Genomic DNA, 23,757 nt, shown 5'->3' on the forward strand with positions numbered 1-23,757 from the left:
GATGCATTCATTTCAACGTGCTAGCTCGAATCCTACCGTGTCCCAGATTGTATGCCTGTGCTTTCTTTCTCTATCTTGTACTATCTGTATATTGACTAGACCAGTGTATATTAGTCGAGCCTTGTAATGAGCACTCACTCCCGTGTATGTGTGCGTAACAATAAAAAAATGTAAATAAATACATGTATCCAAAGTGCGCATCCAGATTCCGTGGGATTTGAACCCTTTCCACTTCCAATTTAGGATGTTGAGAAAGTCATGAAGTGATCATTTTTATTTACCCTGATGTAGTACTTATTTGAGTTACTGATTTGGTTCAGCCTTTTCCAGGCATTTGTAGATTTACAAGTGCATATTTTTTATAATTTAATTGTTGTTTGATGTTAACTTAGAGCTTACATGAAAAAAAAGAGGCAAATAACCGACGAGAAACAGAGTTATAAAATAATTGCTAAGTAAAATAGAGGTTATCAAACTTAACATTTTTGCGTGATCTTAAACAATAATAGCACTGCCAAAATTACCGACTTTTGCTTTAAGTTACCTAATTTTACAGCATTTACTACAAAAGAGCATGATAATAAAAACAATATGTTATTGTTAATTTTATTTTATCATTAAGTCATTATTGAAGCGATTTTGCAAAAATTGCCAAGTTTTTCTGTGTTCCTATAGAGGCAGAAGTACGGTAAATTGAACCGTATTCTTTTAATTTGATTATACTTTTTTTTCAGTGTAGTATTAAGGAAAAATTTAATATTATCTTCAAAATATTATCTTTTTTTAAATTTATTTATTTTGTTCAAGAGCTTAAATGAAGATAATGTAACTTTTAATTTATAATTTTCCATTATACATTTCGAACAAATTTGTATTTCAATGTGCTCATTGTAGGTAAAATAATCTGTTGTTTTATTATCAATGAATATATATAAATTATACCCATTTAATTTTATGCACTAGGTTAGTTAGGGTATTTACTTGTAAATAAAATTTAAAGACTTGTTCTGCCAAGAATAATTTATGTTTAAAGATATTTCTGTTCTTAACTAATTAACTTTTCATTCGATAAGTTGCTTTTCAACCTTTGCAATTTATCAATGGTTTTAGTTTGATAAAATAATATTAATCTTTTTATAATTGGTGGTATTAAGAATTTTAATTACAGTATTATTGTTATTATGTATTATTTATATATTTTGTAAGAAATTTGACCGTTGAACGCGAAAATAATTTAAAAATATATCTGCTTGAAATAAAAAAATACGATGTCTAATATATACTTTGTTAAGCAAAACCTGATTTTTATTGACCATGATAAAATGCTTCAATGTTTCGCTCAGAAACATTAAAACTCTAAGCACGCCACTGAAAAAAACCAAAGAAATTAGAGTAGTGATAATGTAGGTGATAAATGTTGGTGATAAATGTAACTGATCGTAATAAAGAACGTGTTGAGTGACATTTTTGATGAATTTGAGAAAATGAGTTTCAAAATGTATCATTACATTGGACATTAGAATGCTATTTGCAAATCATTTTTATCCAAAGAAAGCTCTGTAACTTGAATATTTGTCAGAATGCAGCAGAATAAACAATGAATCATACAATATCCAACATATTATTTTTAAACACACATTTTTAAATGTTTTTAAAATGTTGCTTAGAATTTACAAATTTCTTCAGTTATAGATAAAAGAAATATCTTAAATCGTATAAAACCTTGTTGAAATGTGCATTCTAATAATTATAATTTCTCTTAGATCCTCTGCTTTTTTTTCATGTACCTTTTTCTAGTCTCTCTAAGCTTCATTGTCTCGACAAAAGCTGTAAAAATGATTAGCCCTATAATTTTGCATATAATTATAAAAAGTTATGTAAATTTAACTTTAGTATAAAATCCTCATAAAAATGAATTAAATAAATAATCCTCCTTATAAATGAAGCAAAAATAACGTAACAAACACAAATAATGTCGTATAAAAAGTTCATGTGTTCAAATTCTAAATTCTTGGCTTATCATGAATAATTTATGAATCAATTAAAATTTTATTTTCAAAGGAGATTAAAAATAAATCTGTCTTTGCCGTTTGGTAAAAAATCTGACCAAAAATGCCTGTTGCTTAGAAACTTCGAGATATTTTCCATTTATAAATAAATATTTATAACTATTAATAAATAAACTTTTCCGATTTATCACAAAATGTTTAATGCACCATTCAACATTTATTCAAGTACAGTTTTTATTTCATTCGTTTTTACTGCCTCAACTTGGTAAATTAGTAACTGAGAAAAATTAGGTATTGCTCGCTTGAATTAGTATGGTTATCTTAATGTACTCCACTTGCGATGGTGATATTGCTTGGCTGTTTATTGGGACCTCCTAACCCCCCAAATTTATGAACCAATTTTTTCGAAATTTTGTCTTCCCCTATTTTGTGAAATAGGAATCCAAATATGTGAAGAAAAATACATGTTTGTTCAGAGAGAGAGTACGTTTTTATGTTTTATTTCTTAACTTAATTAATAGTTAGCACTAATTAATTGACATATTTGAGATTACCCCCAGAAACTATTAAGATTGACGCTTTGTTCGTAATAATATGATCATTAGAACGAAAGTTATTCAGGGTGATATCTTTCTTATTTTGTGCACAGTACATTAATGTTGTGAGTAATAAAATCTAGTAGAAAGTTCTAAAGTAAAATAAAGACCAATTTGCAAGTTTGTATTTCATATCTAAAAGAATATCGAAACAAAATCTTTATATTTTAGGGTGCAATAACAAATAAATATATGAATATATAAATTAAGTAAATACATAAATTAAACAAATATATAAATAAAATAAATATATTAATAAATTTATAAAAAAATAATGATGTTAGTTATTAGTTATAAAATGAGTAAACTACTATATAAATCTAAAATTAAGTTAGATTTCAAGAATAACTAAATATTTGCCATATACAAATTAATTATTTAAAATAAATTTAAGAGAAATGAATGTTTAACAATAATTTATTTCTGATGAAATTCTTAGAAGTGCTCCTAGGAAGAGATATTAATGTATTCTCAATCTACTATCATTATCCCATAAATAACAATATTTCTTTTTTCTGTTGTCATGTCTTTACTATATAAAAATGGAATTGAATCATTGATCGGAGATTTTAAATACAATGAAAAATTATGAAAAAGGTAGGAATTCATGCAACATTTTGTACAGTTTTATAGCAAAAAAATATGTTATTTAAATCTAATGAAATTTGTTTCATGATCAAAATGTGAAACACTATAAATATGTGAAAATTGCTAAAAATTAAAATTTATTATTTTTTTATGCAATAAAAATGTTAGTTAATTTATATGAAGTAAATATTTTATCGTATATTCTTCGATATTTCTAAGTAAAAATGGTGCTGGAAGGTATGAGATATGGTGTCCATATGCCATTGTTTGTCAGCCAATAGAATAGTGGCTTCTGTTATCATGTTTCCTGCTGAAGCTCTCATTAACCGACAACATCACTTCCCTTCAACACTCTCAAAAGGTAATCTCTTTTCATTTAAAATATTTTATTGAAAACCTTCACAGACATCTTCGCAAACTTTTTTTTAAAAAAAGATCTGAAAAAGTTTATTTTTTTTATATGTGTTGCAGATGGAAACTGTATTTGTGTAGTCATTCTGATAAAATCATTTTTTTTTTCCTTCAAATTTTTGGGAATACATTGCAAAAAATGCTGTTTTCATAAAATTACGTTCCAATACCAATTATAAATTTTTAAAATTAAGTTATTGAATTTTTTTACATGAATTCCTTTGTTGAATTATGCTTGTAATTACAGTGTCTTAAAATTAGACTAAAGGCTGAGCTTTCAATTAACGGAACTATAATTTTTGGCATTTTTATTAGCATTATGTAAAAAAAAAAATTAAGAAACTACAGTTAATTTTTAATAAAAATTGCTCAAGTAAAAAAAACTTACAAATTTATATAAAAAAAAATTAGTCTAATATTATAAGAAAGTTATAAGAGAGGAGTGCATAAAATTTTAAGACTTTGGGATTAAAAGTTTTTAGTTATGATGTAAACCTTAACACAAAATGCATTTAATGCAAAAACTTGTATATTTTCATTAACGCTAATGTTTTTTTGTAAATGCTTATTACTTGGGTTGTAATAATTGTAGCAACAAAAATTGATAAGAAAGATAAGATTTTAAATATTTCTTTAAGTAAAAAAATATTAATTTCGAAAATCTCATGGAAATTCGAAGACAATTTTTACGCTTTCTTGATGGTTACTCTTAATGGTAGAATGTTCGCTATACTTTAAAAGAAAGATTAAAAAGAAAGCTTTATTAGATAAGGAGAATAATTGATTGATAATTTTTAGAACTTGTATAAAATTTTCTCGAAAATGTTAACTAATTAAATAACGCTATTTGTGGTTTTGATTAAGTTATTTAAAACTATATATTTGACTGTTATTAGATTTTCTTTATAAATTTAATTTATAACAATTTAAATGATTCATGTGATGCTAAAATTTTTTATTCAAGTAATAATGTATTTATAATTGGTGACATTATTACTTATACATTAAATAGTAACAACTGTTTATTGGCTGAAAAGGTTTCACTAATATCTAGATATACATCTGTGTTGCATTTATTATCTTTACAAACTAAGTTTATCCTGCTGTATTAATAAATAAATTAGCTGATAACTACGCAACAACTAGTGATTGTGGAGTCATGATTTGAGGACGTTTTATTCTTCTTTCGTTTTTTAGAGAGAACAACACAGTAAAATTAAAAAAAAATTTTAATTTATGAATTTATAGTTTATCCTTTTAAGATTATTGTGCATAATACGTCTAGCGCGACACGAGTTTCAGGATGCGAAGTGACTTGTATGAAGAAATGAATTTATGCGCTCATTTCATTAATGCTCACTCCAATCAAAATATTTGAGTAAAATACTATTATTTTAGCTATTTTAGTGGAATGATTTGTCTAAATTATGTAAGAAAAAGAATTAAGGGGAGTCGGTAGGGCATATATCAATAATGCTAAAAATGACCTAATACTAAAAAGCCTTTTCTCAGCATCTAAACAAGACATTGCTTCAGTTTTTTTTTCGCAGAATATTTACATATCCATGTTTTAATTGTGATAACTGTTAATACTTATCTTTGGTGGAAAATTTTTTAAAAAAACTATGAACTGAGAATTTTTAATTTTTTAAAAAGTTTAATCATTTTTGATTAAAAAAACCTTTCAAATCTCAAAAAGTATTCTTGTTAACATTGAAACATGACCACAGCATACAACTGATATAATCTCATATATCCCCCAAAAATTTCGAAACGATATTATAAGTAGTTTCTTATAAAAGGTACATCAAAAAAGGTCAGTTTTAGCCTTATTCATATATGCCCTTCCGACTCATCTTAATGGTACTTTCAATATAAATCCCCGTGGCAGAATCACGGTGACATTATCGTAGAACGTTAGAGTTCTTGCAGAAAGAATATTCCATATAGTGTTTCGATTGTATTTTTGGCAGTTATTGATATTGACTGTCACGTGGTTTTTAAATATCCCGGTATATTTCTAACAATATGGGAAATTCGAATCACGCATATGAATATTTAATCTTCAAAGCAATGATTCTATCGCTTTTTTCATGAGGACATTTTTTTAAACAGTTATAAAACAGTTCACGCAGAAATTTTTTAAAACAGTCCACACAGTTTTTAAAATCCCATATTTTTAATACGATATTATTTATTACAACAACAAAGTCTAGAAACGAAACACGTATTTAGTACCCCTTTTTTTAAAGAATCTGATTCACGTGATTTCTGTGTCTATCGTTTTTTCGGTAGTTGCTGCTACGGATTTCACGATTTTTTAATAATTTTTTTTAATGTTATGTATTGATTTGCGAAAGGAGAAAAAGGAAATAATTAGTGTGTTTTTCTCCTACAAAATATGAGAATATCGTCCCTGATAATAGAATAAAAAGATATTACATATTCATTTAAAAAATATTTATATATAAGCAATATTATTTTATCTAAATAGGTTTTTTTTTAAATTTTATTTTTGTAAACGCAACGTTTTTGTTACTTTAACTTAGCAATATGTATATTGGTTATTATTAAAAGTATCTGGCAGATAGATATTGGTGCTAGAGAGGTTTGTCGCAGAAAGCCTAAAATAATTAAAATTGCAACTTATTTGGAGGTAATAATTTTTGATGAAGGTTGCGAAGCGTTAAAGTTATGGAACAATTAGAAATAAATGTAGCCAAACAATTAGAAATAAATGTAGCCCTGCAACCAAAGAATATGCTCAAAATGAAGATGATAGCAGATTTTCAGGTGCTACTCTAAAAACATAGGAGGCTTCACATGAGGGCAAATCAGCACAGAAAAAAGGCTAGAGACCAGCACTTGAGGCAGCTGAAAATGGAAAAGAAGCATCTTATGGATCTGATATTGATACATTATAGTTTGTTGCAAAATTTTAAATAGTTATTTGGAATATTGATCACAAAACTTTAAACGCAATTTACTCGAAATTATGTCCCTCTTACTTGCTGTATCTCAAACTAGTACAATTTCAATCAATTTTCTTCAAATTTTGACACAATGTTCATAATAAATATAGTTTTTATTGTACGTAATGATTTTTTAATTGGGTTGACTGGTTTTGAGTAATCAACAGATATGAATCTTATTTAATATAATTATTTTAAATTTTTTTCCGCAACTATTCTTTAAAACAAGATTAAATATCCTACGTTAAAAGTATTTAAAAATCCTACTTGCAAAAAAAAAAAAAAACTACATTTATGTAGTTTAAAAAAATCATTAAACGGGATCATATTTGAATGATTTTTTTTCTACATATGAGTACAACAAATTATGGATAGTTAAAAAAATATGATATATAATATGATATGCAATAAATATGATATAAAATATGGATAATTGCAACATGATAAAATTAAGATTTTAATCCGCACATTACGAAAAAAAATGTGTAAAGTTACTCCCAATCATTGCAAAATTCAATAAAAAAAATGCTCAATTTTATAGGCTTTTATTGTGTTGCTCCGTTTTAATTAATTGGCATAAAGTTTTGATGTGTGCTTTGGATCATTATCTGGTTGAAAGTCAAATCCTTTGCCATTATTACGGATGGCCCTGCATAATTTACTAACACATGATAAACTTTTTTATTCGCTGTTGACTAATTTATCAACTTCTTTGCCTCGTGAAATAGGAAATGAGATTCTCAATCCGGATATGCAATCACGTGATTTAACTCACTGATCTGAATCAATTGATTCGAATCAATAATTTGAATCAGTAATAATGATACCACATCCTTTATAGCCAAGAGATATTGTGCCATCTGTTAAAACCGGAACATATTAACAGTATTGATGATGATGAGCATTGCTGAAAAATTGTAGGCGCTACATGAGACTTACATCAAATGGTATTGTGAAATGTTTCAAGATGGAATAAGCAAATCATCGACTAATTGTGTCGGCAAATCTTAGATATTGAATGATTGTATAAGTGAGTGCATGCGAGCATTAAAAGCTCGAACATGTGAGGGTCATGTGATCATAAGACCGCTGTAAATTTGTAGGCAGTGCTTAGCGCTTAAGGGAATGCGATGAATACGACATTAAGCGAAAGTAATATGTAAGAGAAAGTTGTATGAGTCTCAAATCTAAAGGTAATTGGTGATGCAGCATAAAGGCTTTCCACTGGAAAAGCACAAAATGCGTCACTAGATAGCACTGAATCCAAACTTTTTAAGTGAGCAGCAGGAACACTTCCATGTACTACGCAATGGTAATCATTTGCACGTCGTAATCATCTGCATACGATCTGCACCTCAATGTTTATTTGAGAGAACGCTTAACATGTTCATGACGTTTCTGCAATTGTTTAATATGAGGATAAAATGTCAACTTCTAGCTTAAATTTTCAAACCTAACTTTTTAACCGAAATAAGAGACATATGAATAAGAAATGGAGATATTTTACGAAATGAAGTGTTCGATTAATTTAACTCGAATCACTGATATGAATCGCGTGATTTGAATGACTGATCTGAATCACTTGATTCGAATAATGATTTAAACCCTTAATTTTGAATCAGTGATTCCGAATAACATGATCAGAAGTGATTTGAGTCACTTAATTCCAAACAGCTATATGAATAATTTGATTCAATTTGAGTAATCTGAATCACTTGATTTGAATCAGTGATCTGATTATGTGATCCGAATCTCCTAATTTGAATCTCTAGTCCGAGTCACTTGATTCAAATCACTTGAATCCTATAGTACACTTTAAATCACTTGATTCGAATTAACAATTCAAATATCTTGATTCGAATTACTGATCTCAATCGCTTGGTTCGAAAAACTGATTCAAATTACTTGATTCTAATAGAGAACTCAATCTTTTAATTCGAAATACTGAGCCGAATCACATGATTTGAACCAGTGATCTGAATAACTTGATTCGAATAACTGATCTGAATCACCTGATTCTTACAGTGATTTGAATAATTTGATTTGAATCAGTGAATTAAATCACATGATTTGAATCAGTGTCCGAATAACTTGATTCGAAGTTATTTGATTGATTGATCCTAATCACACTATTGGAATCACTGAATCGAATCACTTGACTCGACTTTCACATGATTTGAATCTTTGATTTGAATCGCTTAGTTTTAATCAATAATCTGATCCACCCGTTTCGAATCACTTGTTATTATAGTACTTTGAGTCATTTGATTCGAATCAGTGATTCAAATCTTTCGATACAAATCACTGGTCTGAATCGCTTGCTTCGTATCATTGGTAAGAATCACTTGATTTGAATTCCTGATCTGAATAGCCTGTTTTTTAATCAGTGATCTGAAGCACTTGTTTTGAATAACTCTCCTTAATTACTTTGTTCGAAAAATGATTTCAATCACTTCATCCGAATCACTGATCCGAATCACATTATTTGAATTAGTTCACAGAACAGAACTCTACCTTGAATCACAGAACTGAATTACCTGATTGGAGTGACTGATACGAATCACTTGATTCAAATAGTGATATAAATCATATGACTCGAATCTCTGATCTGAATTGCTTAATACGAATCACTGATCAGAATCACTTTTTTCAAATAATGATTTGAATCAGAATCAGTGATCCAAATCTCTTGATTCGAATTATTGATCCGAATCACTTGATTCGAATCTTAGATCCGAATCTCTTGATTTGTATCACTGATGATCGTGGAGGTTACAGTTCCACAATTTCGTGACTAATGACTTGATTGTTACTGTGGAAAAGAAAACAAAATGAAACTTTCTGGGTCATTTCACTGGGGGAGCTCTAACCCTTTAGCCAACACGGTTTGTTAACCTATTGCTAAAGATGCTTAACTGATTGTGATAGTAGGAAAATAATATACTTATATTAGGCCATAAATAGGCTTTTTTGTCAAAATGGAATACAATCAAAATATCACCAAAGTGAACTGATTCGAATCACTTTAATGATCTGTTTTGCTCAACTCTTATTTTTACATGCCACTGTAGAGTTAATCTTCACTACCTCTTCTTGACAAGTATCAACTGATTTATAGAACTTTTCTTTTTAACATAGAGGCTGGACATCCATTACGTTTGCTTGTCTCTCTCACATTGTATATCTGTTAAGGCAGAGGGGTGCGATTGTACTTACTTTCAAGTGGCGCCATCTATGGTCAAGAATTCGACTTCTGCCACACCCATACGTCACACCCGTCTATAGGGCAGACTCATTCATACATCCATTCATTCATCCACAGATCGTAATTTTGACCTGAAACAAAGATCGATCAATCTCCAATTCAGTACCTCCAGAGGTATTGATTTGTTATGGGACCACGGAGGACTTTGCGACTCGACAAATTTGACGTGTATCAGTCACCATTTACTACACAGGGAATCTTCGGCCGGAGGAGTTCAAACCCACGAACTCTCGGACATAAGCCCAGCGCCCTACTCACTTGGCTATCTACGTTTGCTTGTGTTTATCTTGAATTATTGTTGTATTCTAAATATAAGCTATATAATGTCGACTCATTTCAATGCTTAGAAATTGAAGAATACGAAGTTCTTAGAAATCTAGACCCCCAAATAGAAAGTTGAGATGGAATTGACCCAAATGCTTTAAAAATTCGAACACACATCGGCTTTATAAATTTCTTATTTTACAATCCTTTTCGGCATAACTAAAAACTGCAAAGATTACTCCAATATTTAAAAAGGACAAAATGAATGATTTTTGAAAATATAAACCGTGTCTTGAATATATTATTAAAGATTTACTAATCTGCATAACAATGATTTTTTTTAAGAATCAGTATGGTTTTTTACCCAAATAAAGCATTGTAGAAGCGTTACTTAAATTTGAAAAATTTATCTACTACAATGTAGATGAAAATCAAGGAAACGTAGCTGTCAATATATTGCTATATAAATTGTATTCGATAGAAGTAAGAGGAAACTGTAATAACTTTCTTAAATGATACTTATCAAATCAATCTCGGTTTGTAAAAACTAACAAACATAAATGCAAATTAACAAACACTTAGTGAAATGCTGCCAATGATACGTGGTATTTTCCGAAGTTCAACATTGAGTCCCTTATTATTTTTTTAATAAGAATTTTCGTGAGTTAAAATTATACATTTTGCTGGCGACACACCTTTTTTTATATTCTTCTGATAGAGTAGACAATTTAATTTTAAATGAAGACCTAAAAACAATTCGCGAATAGCTTTTGTGACAAGTTTTTAATTCTCAATATCGATTAAACTAAATATATATTTTTTGATCAAAAGCAAAATCTTATTGAGAATATTTATACAATGAGATAGCTTATAAATTATTCATTATCTTCACAACATCAGGTTTGCTTTAAAAAAATCTGATTTAAAAAAGCAGTATTTACACTGAAATTATCATAATATAATAACAAGAGTTGCATTTTCAGATTTCTGATTAAAAACAGGGTAAAAGTTTGCAAAATAATAATATTTTAAAGTTAGTTGCAATCTAATTTACTTTTGGTGCTTGTCGAGTAAAAAGTGTTGTCAAAATATTTGACAATTTAATTTGAATTTGACAATTAAGGCTAGTATATGATAGTCAAATGTATAAATGAAGTATAATTTATATTAAACAGTAAGGAATAATATATTAATTTTTTATAATTTATTGTATTCTTTAATACGATCAATTATTTCTAGCAATAAAGACTCTGAGTCAGTTGTGACGAATTCAGTCTTTTTGCTTTCCCACTCGCTATCGATAGCAAAAATTTTTGAGCGACTAACTTCTTTGAACCATTTTAAAGGCTGCAGCTGAAAAAAAAGACATGAACTATGATTAATATTAATATTTTTAAGTTAAAAGACAAATATTTATACTGAAAATATTACACGAACTAAAAAAGACCCAAGCATAAAGCAGGAACTACTAGCAGTGTCTATGTTCATCTCTAGTTTGACAATTCTTTCATATATTATAGAATTGTTTCTAGCTTGAAAATAAATGCAAAAAGTATTCCAATGCACTACCAACTGGACCTCCAAGGCAACTAGAATCAACAATACGCTAGCAAATAAATTAAATGCTTACAAAAGAATTTAACTATCAATAGGGAAAAAAGGCAGTTATTTTCTTTCTCCAAGGCTACATAGATTAATAAATTTTGCTTTCGTTTTTTTTTCTTTTCAGGAAAGCATAACTAGATCTAATATGAAACAATAAAGAAATTGATATGCATCATGACATGCATCATTTATGACCATGCATCAACTGATTCATTTTACTGCGAGATAATGACTCTTAAAAAAGTAAAGTCAAGTCTAAATACAAATTTTAAAATACTGCAGAAAGGCTTTCGAAATATTTTTTCGTAGATCTCGCCAGTTTCATGGTGATGAATCTTCAACATAAATTAAGCAAAAAAGCATATATACTTATGCCGTTGAAGATGATTTCAAAATAACGTATCTAAAATAATAATAATAATAATTTAGCAAGCATTACAAAATGTATTGCACTTATTAACATCGATTTAAAATATATTTCCGTACTATCATAAATATCGCAAAAATTATTGGATTAATGCTGAAAACATTGTGTTGATAAAATAAGTTTTAATTAAAATGATTGTACTGACAAAAAGAAATATTGGCAACTAGTAAAGTTTTTCGTTTTGATATGCAGATAAAAAATAATGTTGCGACACTATAATATTTTTCTCTGGCAAGAGCGGCGAAGCATTGAACAAGTTCGTCATATTTCAAGTCTTTCAATAATTCTTCTGGTCCGAGAAAAGCAAACAAATTGTTATAGTGCACAGAACCTATAGAAGAACGCAAGAGCTGGGATTTTTTCACAGCGACCTAGACGTTTTTGCCAGCTACAAAATTTTCAAACCTTTCCATATAACAGGAAAATTTTTCTTTATCAATAACATAATTTTCAAAGGGATTGATATTCGTAATAGATTCTGAACTTTTTGCACGAAATTCGTTTATCTGAAATTATTTGCATGAATAAAAAACGATTTAATAATTATTCATTATCTTTATCTTTTATTATCTTATTTAATAATAGTCGAAAAATTTTGAATTGCAAGGCTTATAAAGTTTTACATCATTTTAAAGAATGTAATTTTATGTGGCAAAATACGAAATTTGAATAAACTCGATCGAATATTTCATGAGAAATCAAATTTTAGAAAAAATCGTATACTTAAAATTTGATTTCTCAGGAACTATTTGACTAATTTCGTTAAAATTTTATATTTTGCCTTGTAAAATTTTGCATACCTTAAAATTCAAAAATTTTTAAAGCATTATTAAATAAAATAATAAATAATTATTAAAAGTTAATTTTTTATTAAAATTATTTTTGGATGAACAATTTTTTAATTTGTTTAAAAAGTTCTCGAGTTACGGCGAAATAAGCAAAAAGTATATTGGGGCTTATTTGATGACATAGCTCTAAACATTGATAAAATAAGGATAATTGTTATGAACACCAAAATTATTTATTCATCGACCCTCTTTTATATAGATTCTGGTTGAAATTGAAAAAAATTGGCGGATAGATGAAAATCCTGTTTTTAAAAGTAAGCCTTCTTTTCGGGAAAGCATTTTTCAATATTTGTTCATTTACATTATGTTTTAACTCAAACATAAACAAGAAAAATGTATTTCGTTTACAGAAATTGATGCATTATTAAGTAAAAATCTAATCTATATTTTAATTATAGGAGGGTGGAGCAAAACTTTTCAAAATTAGCAATTTTGAAAAATATAATAGATAATATTAATACGTAACTATAATATATAATATTAATCAGTACATAATACATCGCATTCTTTGTTTCGGAGCAGATCGAATTTCAGATGTCTACCATAGTAGCCTTACTTTAAAATACCATTTTATCTTTTTCAGATTTCATTCCTGTTTCTAGCATGATTTGCAACTGATTTCTTTTTTTATCAAAGATGATTCTGAAGCAAAAATATGTTAAAATGGCGGATACAAAGAAGCAAACTGAAGGTGGATCATCTTTCATGATTGATGCAATTCTGGGAAAAAACACAGATATTTCTGAAAATAACTTGAAACTTCTTTCAACTGAACCAGAAATTATTAACTCTTGTCATACAATTCTTAAGCCAACTCCTATGTCTCCGGCTAGTTTTATGGGACTTTTCTCTCCTGCAATATGTCAGGAACATAATGTATTCACATTTCCAACAAATAATTCACCATTGACGAGAAGCGAACACATTTTTCGCTCATCAATTTTTCGACCTTATCTTGAAAATGATATTACACATTCATCTATTGTTGGTTTGGCTAACTCAAATTCTGGTATGTATGATTTCTTTATTTTTATTTCACAGGATTATTTTACAGGAGTTCACTCCTATAGAGGGGCAACCTGAAATGGTTGAATTGTCACCCGGAATGTATCAGGGAGCCTCCAAATGAGGCGACCCAATCCTGCTTGCTTCAAATACTAGTTCACCAAGCTGCCTACTTCAGTGCTGTATCTCAGCTGCTGTCTGTTAACAGATCCCCCTTGCCACCGGGCAAATCATAAGAGCATTTCGTAATTTTCGAATCGCCATTTTGCATTCATTTGCCGCAGTTTCTTTTTCCTTATATGAATGACATAACTTCCTTTATTGAAAAAAAATTATAACTCAGTATTAAAAAAAAAAATTTCTCTCATTAAATTGACATTTCACTTTGTATGAATTTGTGCCATTTCTTGTATCACCAAATGGATGCAATACAATTTGAAACATTATTGCCTTTTCTTTTGCCAATATACTTGCACAAAATCAAACATGTTAATTGAAGAACTTAAATCACAAAAAATATTTTCCGATTATTTCAGAATCTATCCCGAATATCAATCCCTTTGAAAATTATGTTATTGATAAAGAAAAAATGTCCTCTTATATGGAAAGGTTTGAAAATTTGGTAGCTGTCAAAAACGTCTCGGTCCTAACTAAATTACTGAAAACATATATTTCAGATATATTTCAAGGAGTTGAAATTCGTCAAAGAAACGCTTCTAACTTGAAGTATCGTTTGCTCAAAATTCATAGAGGACCGTAGGATATGTTATGTAAGATAGTTCTAATTTATTGTAATTTTTGAAATTTTTATAAAGATTTTAGTTCAAAAGACAGGTAATCACATTATTAATAAAGAAAAAAAAATTGTTGTTGAAATTTATGCATTCTAATTTGTTGTAGAAGTGCTAGCTTGACATGAAAAATGGGTAATTTTTAAGCTTAAATCTATATTTATTTTGAAAAATACTTTATAAAGTTTTTAAACTTTAATCTAAATTTACAATTTTAGGATTCTTGCTAATCAAACGCGAAAGTGAAATTTTAATTAAGCTCTTTTATTTTAAAGAAAAAAGGAAAATTTTTATCTAAGTCTTTTAACTTTTATGACGTGAAAGTTGCATGTTGACTAAAAGTGTTCATAGTTTAAAAATTGCACTCCTGATATAAGGGAACATTAATCGAAATGAAACTAGACACATTTGGAATTATAATAACTCAAATGGATTATAAAAACGAGGAGAAGTAAAAATTTACATTTTTAGCAAATGTAGTTTTAAGATTTACATTTCCAAGATTTAGCAGCCCTAATTTTTAGCGGCTCTGGGGGGTCGCCCAGTTCGCTCATTCCTAAGCACGGCCTTGAGAAAAATAAAGTAGTTTAAAGAAATCAAAAAAAAAAAAAAAAAAAGAAGAAGATTTTGCTATTCGAATAGTTGCGATACTGAATTAATGAGTTACACACTTGTATTGCATTAAAAAGTTAGCTGTTACATTGACTGTTAAGAAAAGAATAAAAGTAATTATATCCGTTTTCTTAATATGTGATAAAAATTAAATAAATGATTTAATTTAAGTATAACAAGATTAAGAATGATTAAAAATTTTTAAAAAAATTTTAAAAGCTTGGAAATATGTAATGCCTATAATGACATCACATATCATATTTCAGTTTAAAACTTCAAACTATTAAGATTGCATCACAGTATATGGAAATATGACAACTAGATCAGAAGTTATTAAGGTATCCGTTTTTTCTTTATTCTAAACCCATATATAAAACTTAAAAATGAAGTTGCTTATAAGAGATTTTTATACCCTTTCTCTATTTAATTTCATTTCTTTAAAAACTTTTATTATAATTTTCAAAGCAACATTGAAGTACAAACTTCTGATCATTCATGCAATAATAGTTTTAGAAAATATGAACGGAAAGAAATAAAAATCGTTACAGAATGGATCCGTTTCCGTCTCTTCCTTCCTTATTTGAATTCTTTCTCTGATTCTTCCAACACCGGACTCTCATTTTTGTCTTACTTGCAGACATAATTAAAAATCAGGGAAAAAATCGTAAAGAATCGCAAAGAAATAATATAGCAGGAAAAAAAAACATCACTTTTAAGATATTTAAAGATTATTTTCAAATGATTTCGCATTTGAGTTCAAATTCAGCAAGTAAATTTTTATAATCAAAAATATTTGCAAAATTATGCCTTTTAAATAATATATTATGACTTTTGTCTTTTGTTTTAATTTTGTGATTTAATCCTACTCGTTCAAAACGCAAATATTTAAGTTTCCGAATATGAAGAAAAATAACCTTTTATAGCCAAGAATGCTCTTAATTTGCTGAATAAAGTAAAATGTATTTAAGGTAAAAATAATAGTTTTTGATTCTTCATAACTTAATAATTGCTCCTCCGAAATAAATTAAACAAATTTTATATATAATTTTGGGACTCCTCCCCCCCCCCCAAAAAAAAAGTCTCAAATTTTGAAATTTTTGAAAAAAATATCGAAAATTAATTGTTTTATGTTATACTGAAAAAAAAATATTGATGATCCTTTCGATTTTTTTTCTTAAATTATGGCTGTAATTTTAAATTGTTTAATTTCATTTCAAGCGAAGAATATAATTCGAATTGTAGGTAGTACTCAGAGGTGTGGAAGCGGTAGTTGAATATTATTTCTAAGTAAATATTAATTTCAATTTAAATACGCATGATTAAAGTACATTTCATTTAAAACTGTTTTTCACAAGCTAGTATAACAGTTGACGAAATATATTTGTTCAAAATATTGAAGTTATACAACACCATAAATCAATATTATACTCGTAAATTTATAAACATCTTCTTGCAAAAGAATTCTTCATGGAATATTACAAATAATCCATTAAATTCTTTGCATAATTAAATTTCCAAATCTGCTAGCTAAATAATATTGGTTTTGAAATTTATGTACTTTTTCAATACTTCAGTCAGACATAGGCTTAAAAAAGTAATTAAATTTTGTAAAATATGAATAATTATTCATTAATATTAATATTTTTGTTCATTTTTTTAAATATTTGTCTAAACAATTTATGCAAGACCTTTTTTTTTTAAGTGGGTAAGGTAGAATGTATTCCGTATGCTCCTCTTTTCCTTTTTTATATTAAGAATTCTGAAATTAATATGGTGGCGCCATCTAACAATATCAGATTTAAATATATACTTTATTTAAATATTTCTATTAAGTACTAAATTTTTAAAAATAACATTTTAATGCTCTGAAAATTTTTTTAAGGCGTAACTAATATTTTTAAATTTAAGTTTTCTTTCAGTGTTAAATTTTTTAAACACGAAAATGGAGTCAAAAATTCACAATTAGATATAATGAAGAGCTAAATAAATCTAATTAAATTGATATATTGTAATGGTTGTAATTGATGATTGTAATGATTAATCATAATAAAGAATTTATTAAAAAATTAAAAACAAAATTGAAGTATATTCAAAGCTTTGAGAAAATATTTATTTACATATAAATACTTATTTGAAATTTTTTTTTTTAAAATTCCCATTTTAATTCATTTATGCTTTAATTGATAAATTTAAATTTTGTTTACTGATTAATCAAGACTAACCTATTAAAAACGGTTACAGTTTATTATTTAAAATTTAATCTAATTCTTATGAAGAAATAATTGTTAAGAAATACATTTTGAAATAAGTTATATAAATAATTGCGATAATATTTATTTGTATGAAAATACCTTTTGTTTATAAATCATCAGATATAGCTCAACATAAGCAATTATGTAACACATTAAAAGCACTATCAGATGGAGACATTCATGGATAGCATTCAGCTCCCTCACAGTGCCTCTCCTCATCATTTTCAAAAGAAATGGAGTAATCCATTCTCGTGCGAATTTATTAATTCCAGTTTCCAGCACTTAATCGAACTCTCCCCATTTCTCCTTGTTAGAGCACGTTTCGCGTTAAGTTAGGCAGTTTGCCAATTTCAGCGCATGCGTAAAGTCTTAATTTTGTAATTTTAAATTCATAGAACATTATGCTCTAATAAAATTAATTTTTTAAAAGAAGCAAAAAACGTACATTATGTGTATCATGGGCATACGCACTGGTTGCCCCCCAGCAAATTAATTTTCAAAATTTTCGTTGTCAATCAGAGAAAAACTAAAAATCATTTTAAAAAATAAATTATAAAAATTCGATTATTTTTTATTTTTATTTTAGCATTATAAATTCGAAGCAATTCTTTTAAATTGAATTAATTTTCGAAGCAATTTATTTTCATCTAAGGGTTCTATCTAGAAGAATTGAAATATCACCAACAATTTAAAAAAGCAAATATTTTTAATACATACGAAGTTAATAATTCACAAACGTGAAGTGTTATACATCATAGTTTATTAATTTTTAACCTCGCTATTATTTATATTATATAAAGAATAGCGTATATCTTTAAATTGTTTCATAAGTAGAGATCTACATTTATCAACCTTGAAATTTTAAATATTACACCATCAGCAGTAATTGCTTCTTTTGTTAAGCTATAAAGGAAGGTTTCAAATACATATGACACTTATTCAAATTTCACAGCTAAAAAAAACTTATTTGGGGGAACTCAAAATTTTTTTAAGGCAGATGTCTAAAGTGCTTGAATTTTTAAAGCTATAAAGCTGCAAATTTAAATAATTAGTCAGCTGACAGTCAAAATACTTTTATTTAAAACTAAAATTTCCTTTTTTTTTACAAACCAACAAAATTATTTTAAATATTAATTTTGTCTCCCTGTTAAAACTTGGAAATATTGGAACCTAAAAGAAAACAATAACGACAGGTTTTAAAATATTAAAATATAAAGAAATTAGAAATCATTTTTTCATGATTTAAGTTAACTGGATGAAATTAATTTTTCTTTCTTAGATAAATGGCTCTCCACTTTTGTCATTTCTATTCAGTCCCCTATTTAGTTCAGCTAAAAGCTTTTAAAAGTATGGCAGCAGGTATCACAGCCACAAAATAAAATACACTGAAGAAAGTACTACCATTAACAACCTTTATAGAAATTCAAATACATAATTCCAATCTTATTAGGATATTTTAACACTTTTTATTTTCCAATAATTGAACCGACATCTTACATTATGGTACTTGCTTTATCCACCGGTATCAGTATCACTTTTGAACGGGTGTTTGAAAATGTGGTTTCTTACATAATCCTCAATATTTTGATTGGATGTTTAAAATTAGTCTTTCCTTATTATTTTTCCTATAATCCATGGCTCTTTTGGTTTTAACTTGAACCAAACATGTTGATTCAACTTTAATTCAGGTAATGGTTTGCGTCCACGGCCTGCATATTTCGTTTGATCTTATTGTCTTTTTAACAGTTGTGCTTCCTCTTCCTTAATGTCAAAGTTTGTTTGAAGATTTTGCGGCAGAGATGGAATAAAGGATCGCAGGCGCCGCCCCATTATGATATCTGCTGGTGATTTTAGACCTTGTGTTGGTGTAATACTGTAGTCCAACAGGACTACATATATAAAGATATATGTAGGTCTTTACCTTCCTCATCTGCTTTCTTCATTGAATTTTTAGAGGTTTGGATAGCTCGTTCAACTTGGCAATTAGAACATTTCCAATATGGTGAAGATTTACTGTGGAAAATGTTCTAATTGTCCAAGAAAGTCTTGTATTCATTTCCTTCGAATGGAGGGCCACCATCACTGGCAAGATTCTTCAGTCTAATACACATTTCATTGCACTTTTAATAATACAATGAAATACACATTTCATTGTATTGACAACGCAAGCAGTGGTTGTCTATTCATGGGTTGTAGTTCAATGTATTTTGAGAAGTAATCAATTAACAAGTACCTTGTTCCTACAAGAGTTAAAAAAAATCAGCACTAACTTTCTCTTTAAATTCATTAAAAAAAAAAAAAAAAAAAGAATTATCAGAAATATCTGGTAAACTTTATTGTTTAATTTAGGGTTTTGTAAATTGTAATTTAACCTGTGTGTAACTTTCCCTAATATTGTCTTTTAGGGCATGTCTTATATTGTAAGTCACCAATAGTCTGCTATATGACAAAGTGTATGTAAAACAACCTCGTACACTTCAATTACAACCTTTATGAGGTATAATTTTTGTAGGGTTGTTTTCTTACAAACCTCAAAAATACTTTAAATTTTAGTAAGGGTGACTTAGAAATTAAACAAGTTCATGAAGACATCGATATCAGCCACAATAAGAGCGATCTAGTTCTTATTTCATTTTTCAGTTTCGATTTACGGAGCATACTCACCGCTCCTCTATCCTACGGATACGCAGCTAATCCGTATGATAGAGGGGCGGTAATTTTTTCAATCATATTACGATTGAATTGATTGGCGAGATTTTTGACTACATATATCCAGGTGTTCCTTTCAAACTCAAACCTTTAAACCGCAAATATATCAGAAAAGAAGACGACGAAACAGAAAATCTTCAACAAATGATGAATGAGAAACAAATGAAAAAGCTACGATATTAACATTGGTTGGAATACATGATATTTTTTAAATGAATACATGTTATGCAATTCTTAAAATTCGATTACAGTATCCGATTTTCCATATCCCAATTTTTCATTACTGTCTCCCTTCAATTTCGTAATAACCAGGTTTAACTCTATTTTTAAAGCACCTCATAAATAACTGTCTTAATTTGTGTTTTTATCAATAGAATCCCGTCCACTGTTATGGAAACATATTCTGCCTCGAAATACTCTGAAAAGAAAAGGTGGTCAAATCCGATTTACTAGTGAGCAAACAGGAAAATTAGAAAAGACCTTTTCTGAACAGAAATACTTATCACCCACGGAAAGGAAAAGACTAGCATCCTTACTAACTCTTACGGAGAGACAGGTGAATTTATTTATTTTTAAGTTTATGCTTTAAATTAACTAATTAAGAAAGTTCTTGCATGCTATTATAGTCTCTCACTGCGTAGCCAACGAATTCCACGGCCAACGTAGAAGTAGCAAACCGAATTGTTTATTCAGAACTGGGTTAACAGATGGCGTTAAATGTCTTTATGTCTGCGAAATATACAAGCATGTTTTGCAGCGCGCACTTTTCAAAGATGTCTGACAGGAAATGTTTTGCAAGTAATATAACCTACATTTCTGACAATATTTTTGTCGCTGACAGCAATTGACTTTACCACGAACCTTGTTTCGAAGTTTATCATACTCAACTTCATTTCTAGTAAATATTTTGCATATTTTCATTAGTTATTTCACGTTTTACCTTAGTATTTCATAAAATAAATTATAATTTAACCAAAATAAATTTTCTCAATTTTGCTTTTATGTGATTATTTTTCAAATTTCAATTTTCTGATAACTTTTATGATCTTAATTCTATATTGAAAAAAAATGAACATTTTTACGACAATTTTTCGTAAACTCTATAATATTGTAGTTTTGAAAGATGTAATAAGAAGAAAGTAATTTTTAAGGATTTAATTTAAAAAGAGAGTGTTAAGAGGGTCTTTTTCATCCGATTTTTCTCATCATTCCTTTTTTATTTCATCTATTAATTGATTCTATTTGGCAGTATTCGTCATCAATTTGAGATATAACGTTAGTGACATTTTAGGTTCGTTAATCATTTTTATGTGATAAAATAATAAAATCTTCTTTTTTTGAAAGGTAGTTTTGTATTATATATTTTTCTGCTTTTATATTTTTGATTTTTTATAATTAAAATAAATTTTCTTTAACATCAGTCAAATCGGTTTTCAGTAGCTTATATTGTAATAAAATTACATTTTAAAAAATCTAAAAACAGATATATGTGTAGTTTTAAATGATTCACTCAAAATCACAAATTGTATCATTGTATCTTTACATTTTTGAGAAAAAAAAACAATAGAAATTTTAAAATTTATGATGTACTGTTTTACATGTTTCTCTTAATATAATAAAGCAATCTCTTTATTTTTAATCTTTTCTGTCAAATAACTCACTGCCATCAAAATTTTGTTGAGTTAAAAAAATAAAGAAAACACCAATTAAGAATTTTATCTAAAATCAAATATAGCGAGGGATGTAGCTTTTTAAACTGTGTTGGTAAATAAAATTAAATTTTTAAGAAAAAAAAAAGATTTTTGTCGTTGCAAGTAACTACTTGATGATGTGTTAAATCGACGGATCCATTATGAATGATATCATAAAAATAATCCATTTCAAATTATAGGTTTAGTAAAATCAACCTTGAAAGTGTTCTTATTTTAACTTTTCGTTAAAGTGAATATGGTGGGCCAAACATATCAAAAATATTGCCGAAAAGATGTAAGAAAAAGAAAAAAAAAATGTTGATTTAAAAATTTTAAAAAACAGTTGATATCTTTCAGACGCACTCAAAATTCATCAAAATCATACCACTTAAAATTACAGTGCATCAAAGAGAAAAAGAAGAAAGGGACAACCCTGAATAACTTTTGATCTAATGATAGCATCTTCACTTTCTAGTACTCATTCTTAGGCTGAGGGCTAGCTGTTTTTGCTTTCCTCGGTGAAATAGATATCCCACAATTACAAATTGATAATTTGCAAGCTACAAATCGTTTGCGGTCGCCCCCTTTTACATGGTGGACGCTAGAAGAAGGGGGTTTGAACGGCGAGAGGACCACTCGTCTGGTCAGCAGATGGGGAGATAAGGAGTGATAGATTTAAATGACCCCGTCCAAGGAGTCTGTCGAGGCACACGTAGGCACAAGCCATTTTACATGCAGAAAGGTAGACTCCCTGGCCGGCTGTGGTCAATGGCACGTGGCATCCATGTCTAATTGGTTGATATCCATGTCTAATGAGGGAGGGCTTTCCTTCAACTTTGCGAGGTTGCTCTCTCCGTTAGTAGTTCGAGGGAGTGACCTCAAATATGCTAGTTAATTAGCGCAGACGATATTTCAGGTTACGAAATCATACACAAAAACGCACTTTCTGTGAATAAGCATGCCTTTTTTTATTCAGATTTCTGACTCACGAAATATAAGTGGTTGCCGTACACAAGTACGATTCAAAGTTTGGTAATGTTATTTCTTTTTGTGTATTTTACCATATCTCGAGAGCTCTTTAAGGGAATTGAAAAAATTTTCCAAATTATTATGAAATCCGTTTATCCAAATATGATTCCATGCAAGTATTAGGCCGCGTAGTATAAGGGATGGAAGCGGCGTCGAAATGAAAGTCAAGGGGTGCTTATTTCTGCCCGGACAGAAAACAAAAAATATGCCGAAAATGAGCTTATTTCTGCCCGCTTGCTTATTTTTATCCATAAAACAAACGTATTATAGCAAAATAAGATTCAGCATTCCTTTAATATATTTTTAACTTTAGGACATCGATATTCAGTGAACTATAAGAAATTTCATGAATGTTATATCTTAAAATGGTTTTTCAATTACTTTTTAAGCTACCAAAAATTAGAAACAAAGCTCGAAAAATTAATAAACTGTTCGAATATCGCGTATAGTAATAATATTGTTGCATTAAAAAAATCAACATATTAAAAAAGATTTAAAAATAACATGAATAGAAGATGAAATTGACTTAGATAAAGCATGTCAAAATTTCTTTAGTCAAGTATTTTTTGAATACAATTTCTAAAACTTTTTTTTTAAATGTGATTTTAGAAATTTTTTAATATTAATCTTAATAAATTTTATTCTAAAATGCTACAAAGTTAAAAAAATGAAAGAAAAGGAAT

At 28.2% G+C, this 23,757-nt stretch overlaps 1 protein-coding gene across 1 annotated transcript in view; it reads left to right on the plus strand.

The window, feature by feature from the left end:
* The first annotated feature begins 3,446 nt into the window (after positions 1-3,446).
* Positions 3,447-23,757, plus strand: part of HHEX (Hematopoietically expressed homeobox) — a 31,454-nt gene continuing 11,143 nt past the window's right edge. The window contains exons 1-3 of the mRNA XM_016067784.4: positions 3,447-3,554; positions 13,569-13,994; positions 20,729-20,910. Coding sequence (XP_015923270.1) covers positions 13,622-13,994; positions 20,729-20,910 — 555 coding nt within the window. The 5' untranslated portion in view covers positions 3,447-3,554; positions 13,569-13,621. The remainder of the gene's footprint in view (positions 3,555-13,568; positions 13,995-20,728; positions 20,911-23,757) is intronic.

The sequence above is a fragment of the Parasteatoda tepidariorum genome, chromosome 11, assembly GCF_982258835.1.
Source record: "Parasteatoda tepidariorum strain Cologne lab strain chromosome 11, Ptep-v5.0, whole genome shotgun sequence".
Taxonomy (NCBI): Eukaryota; Metazoa; Arthropoda; class Arachnida; order Araneae; family Theridiidae; genus Parasteatoda; species Parasteatoda tepidariorum.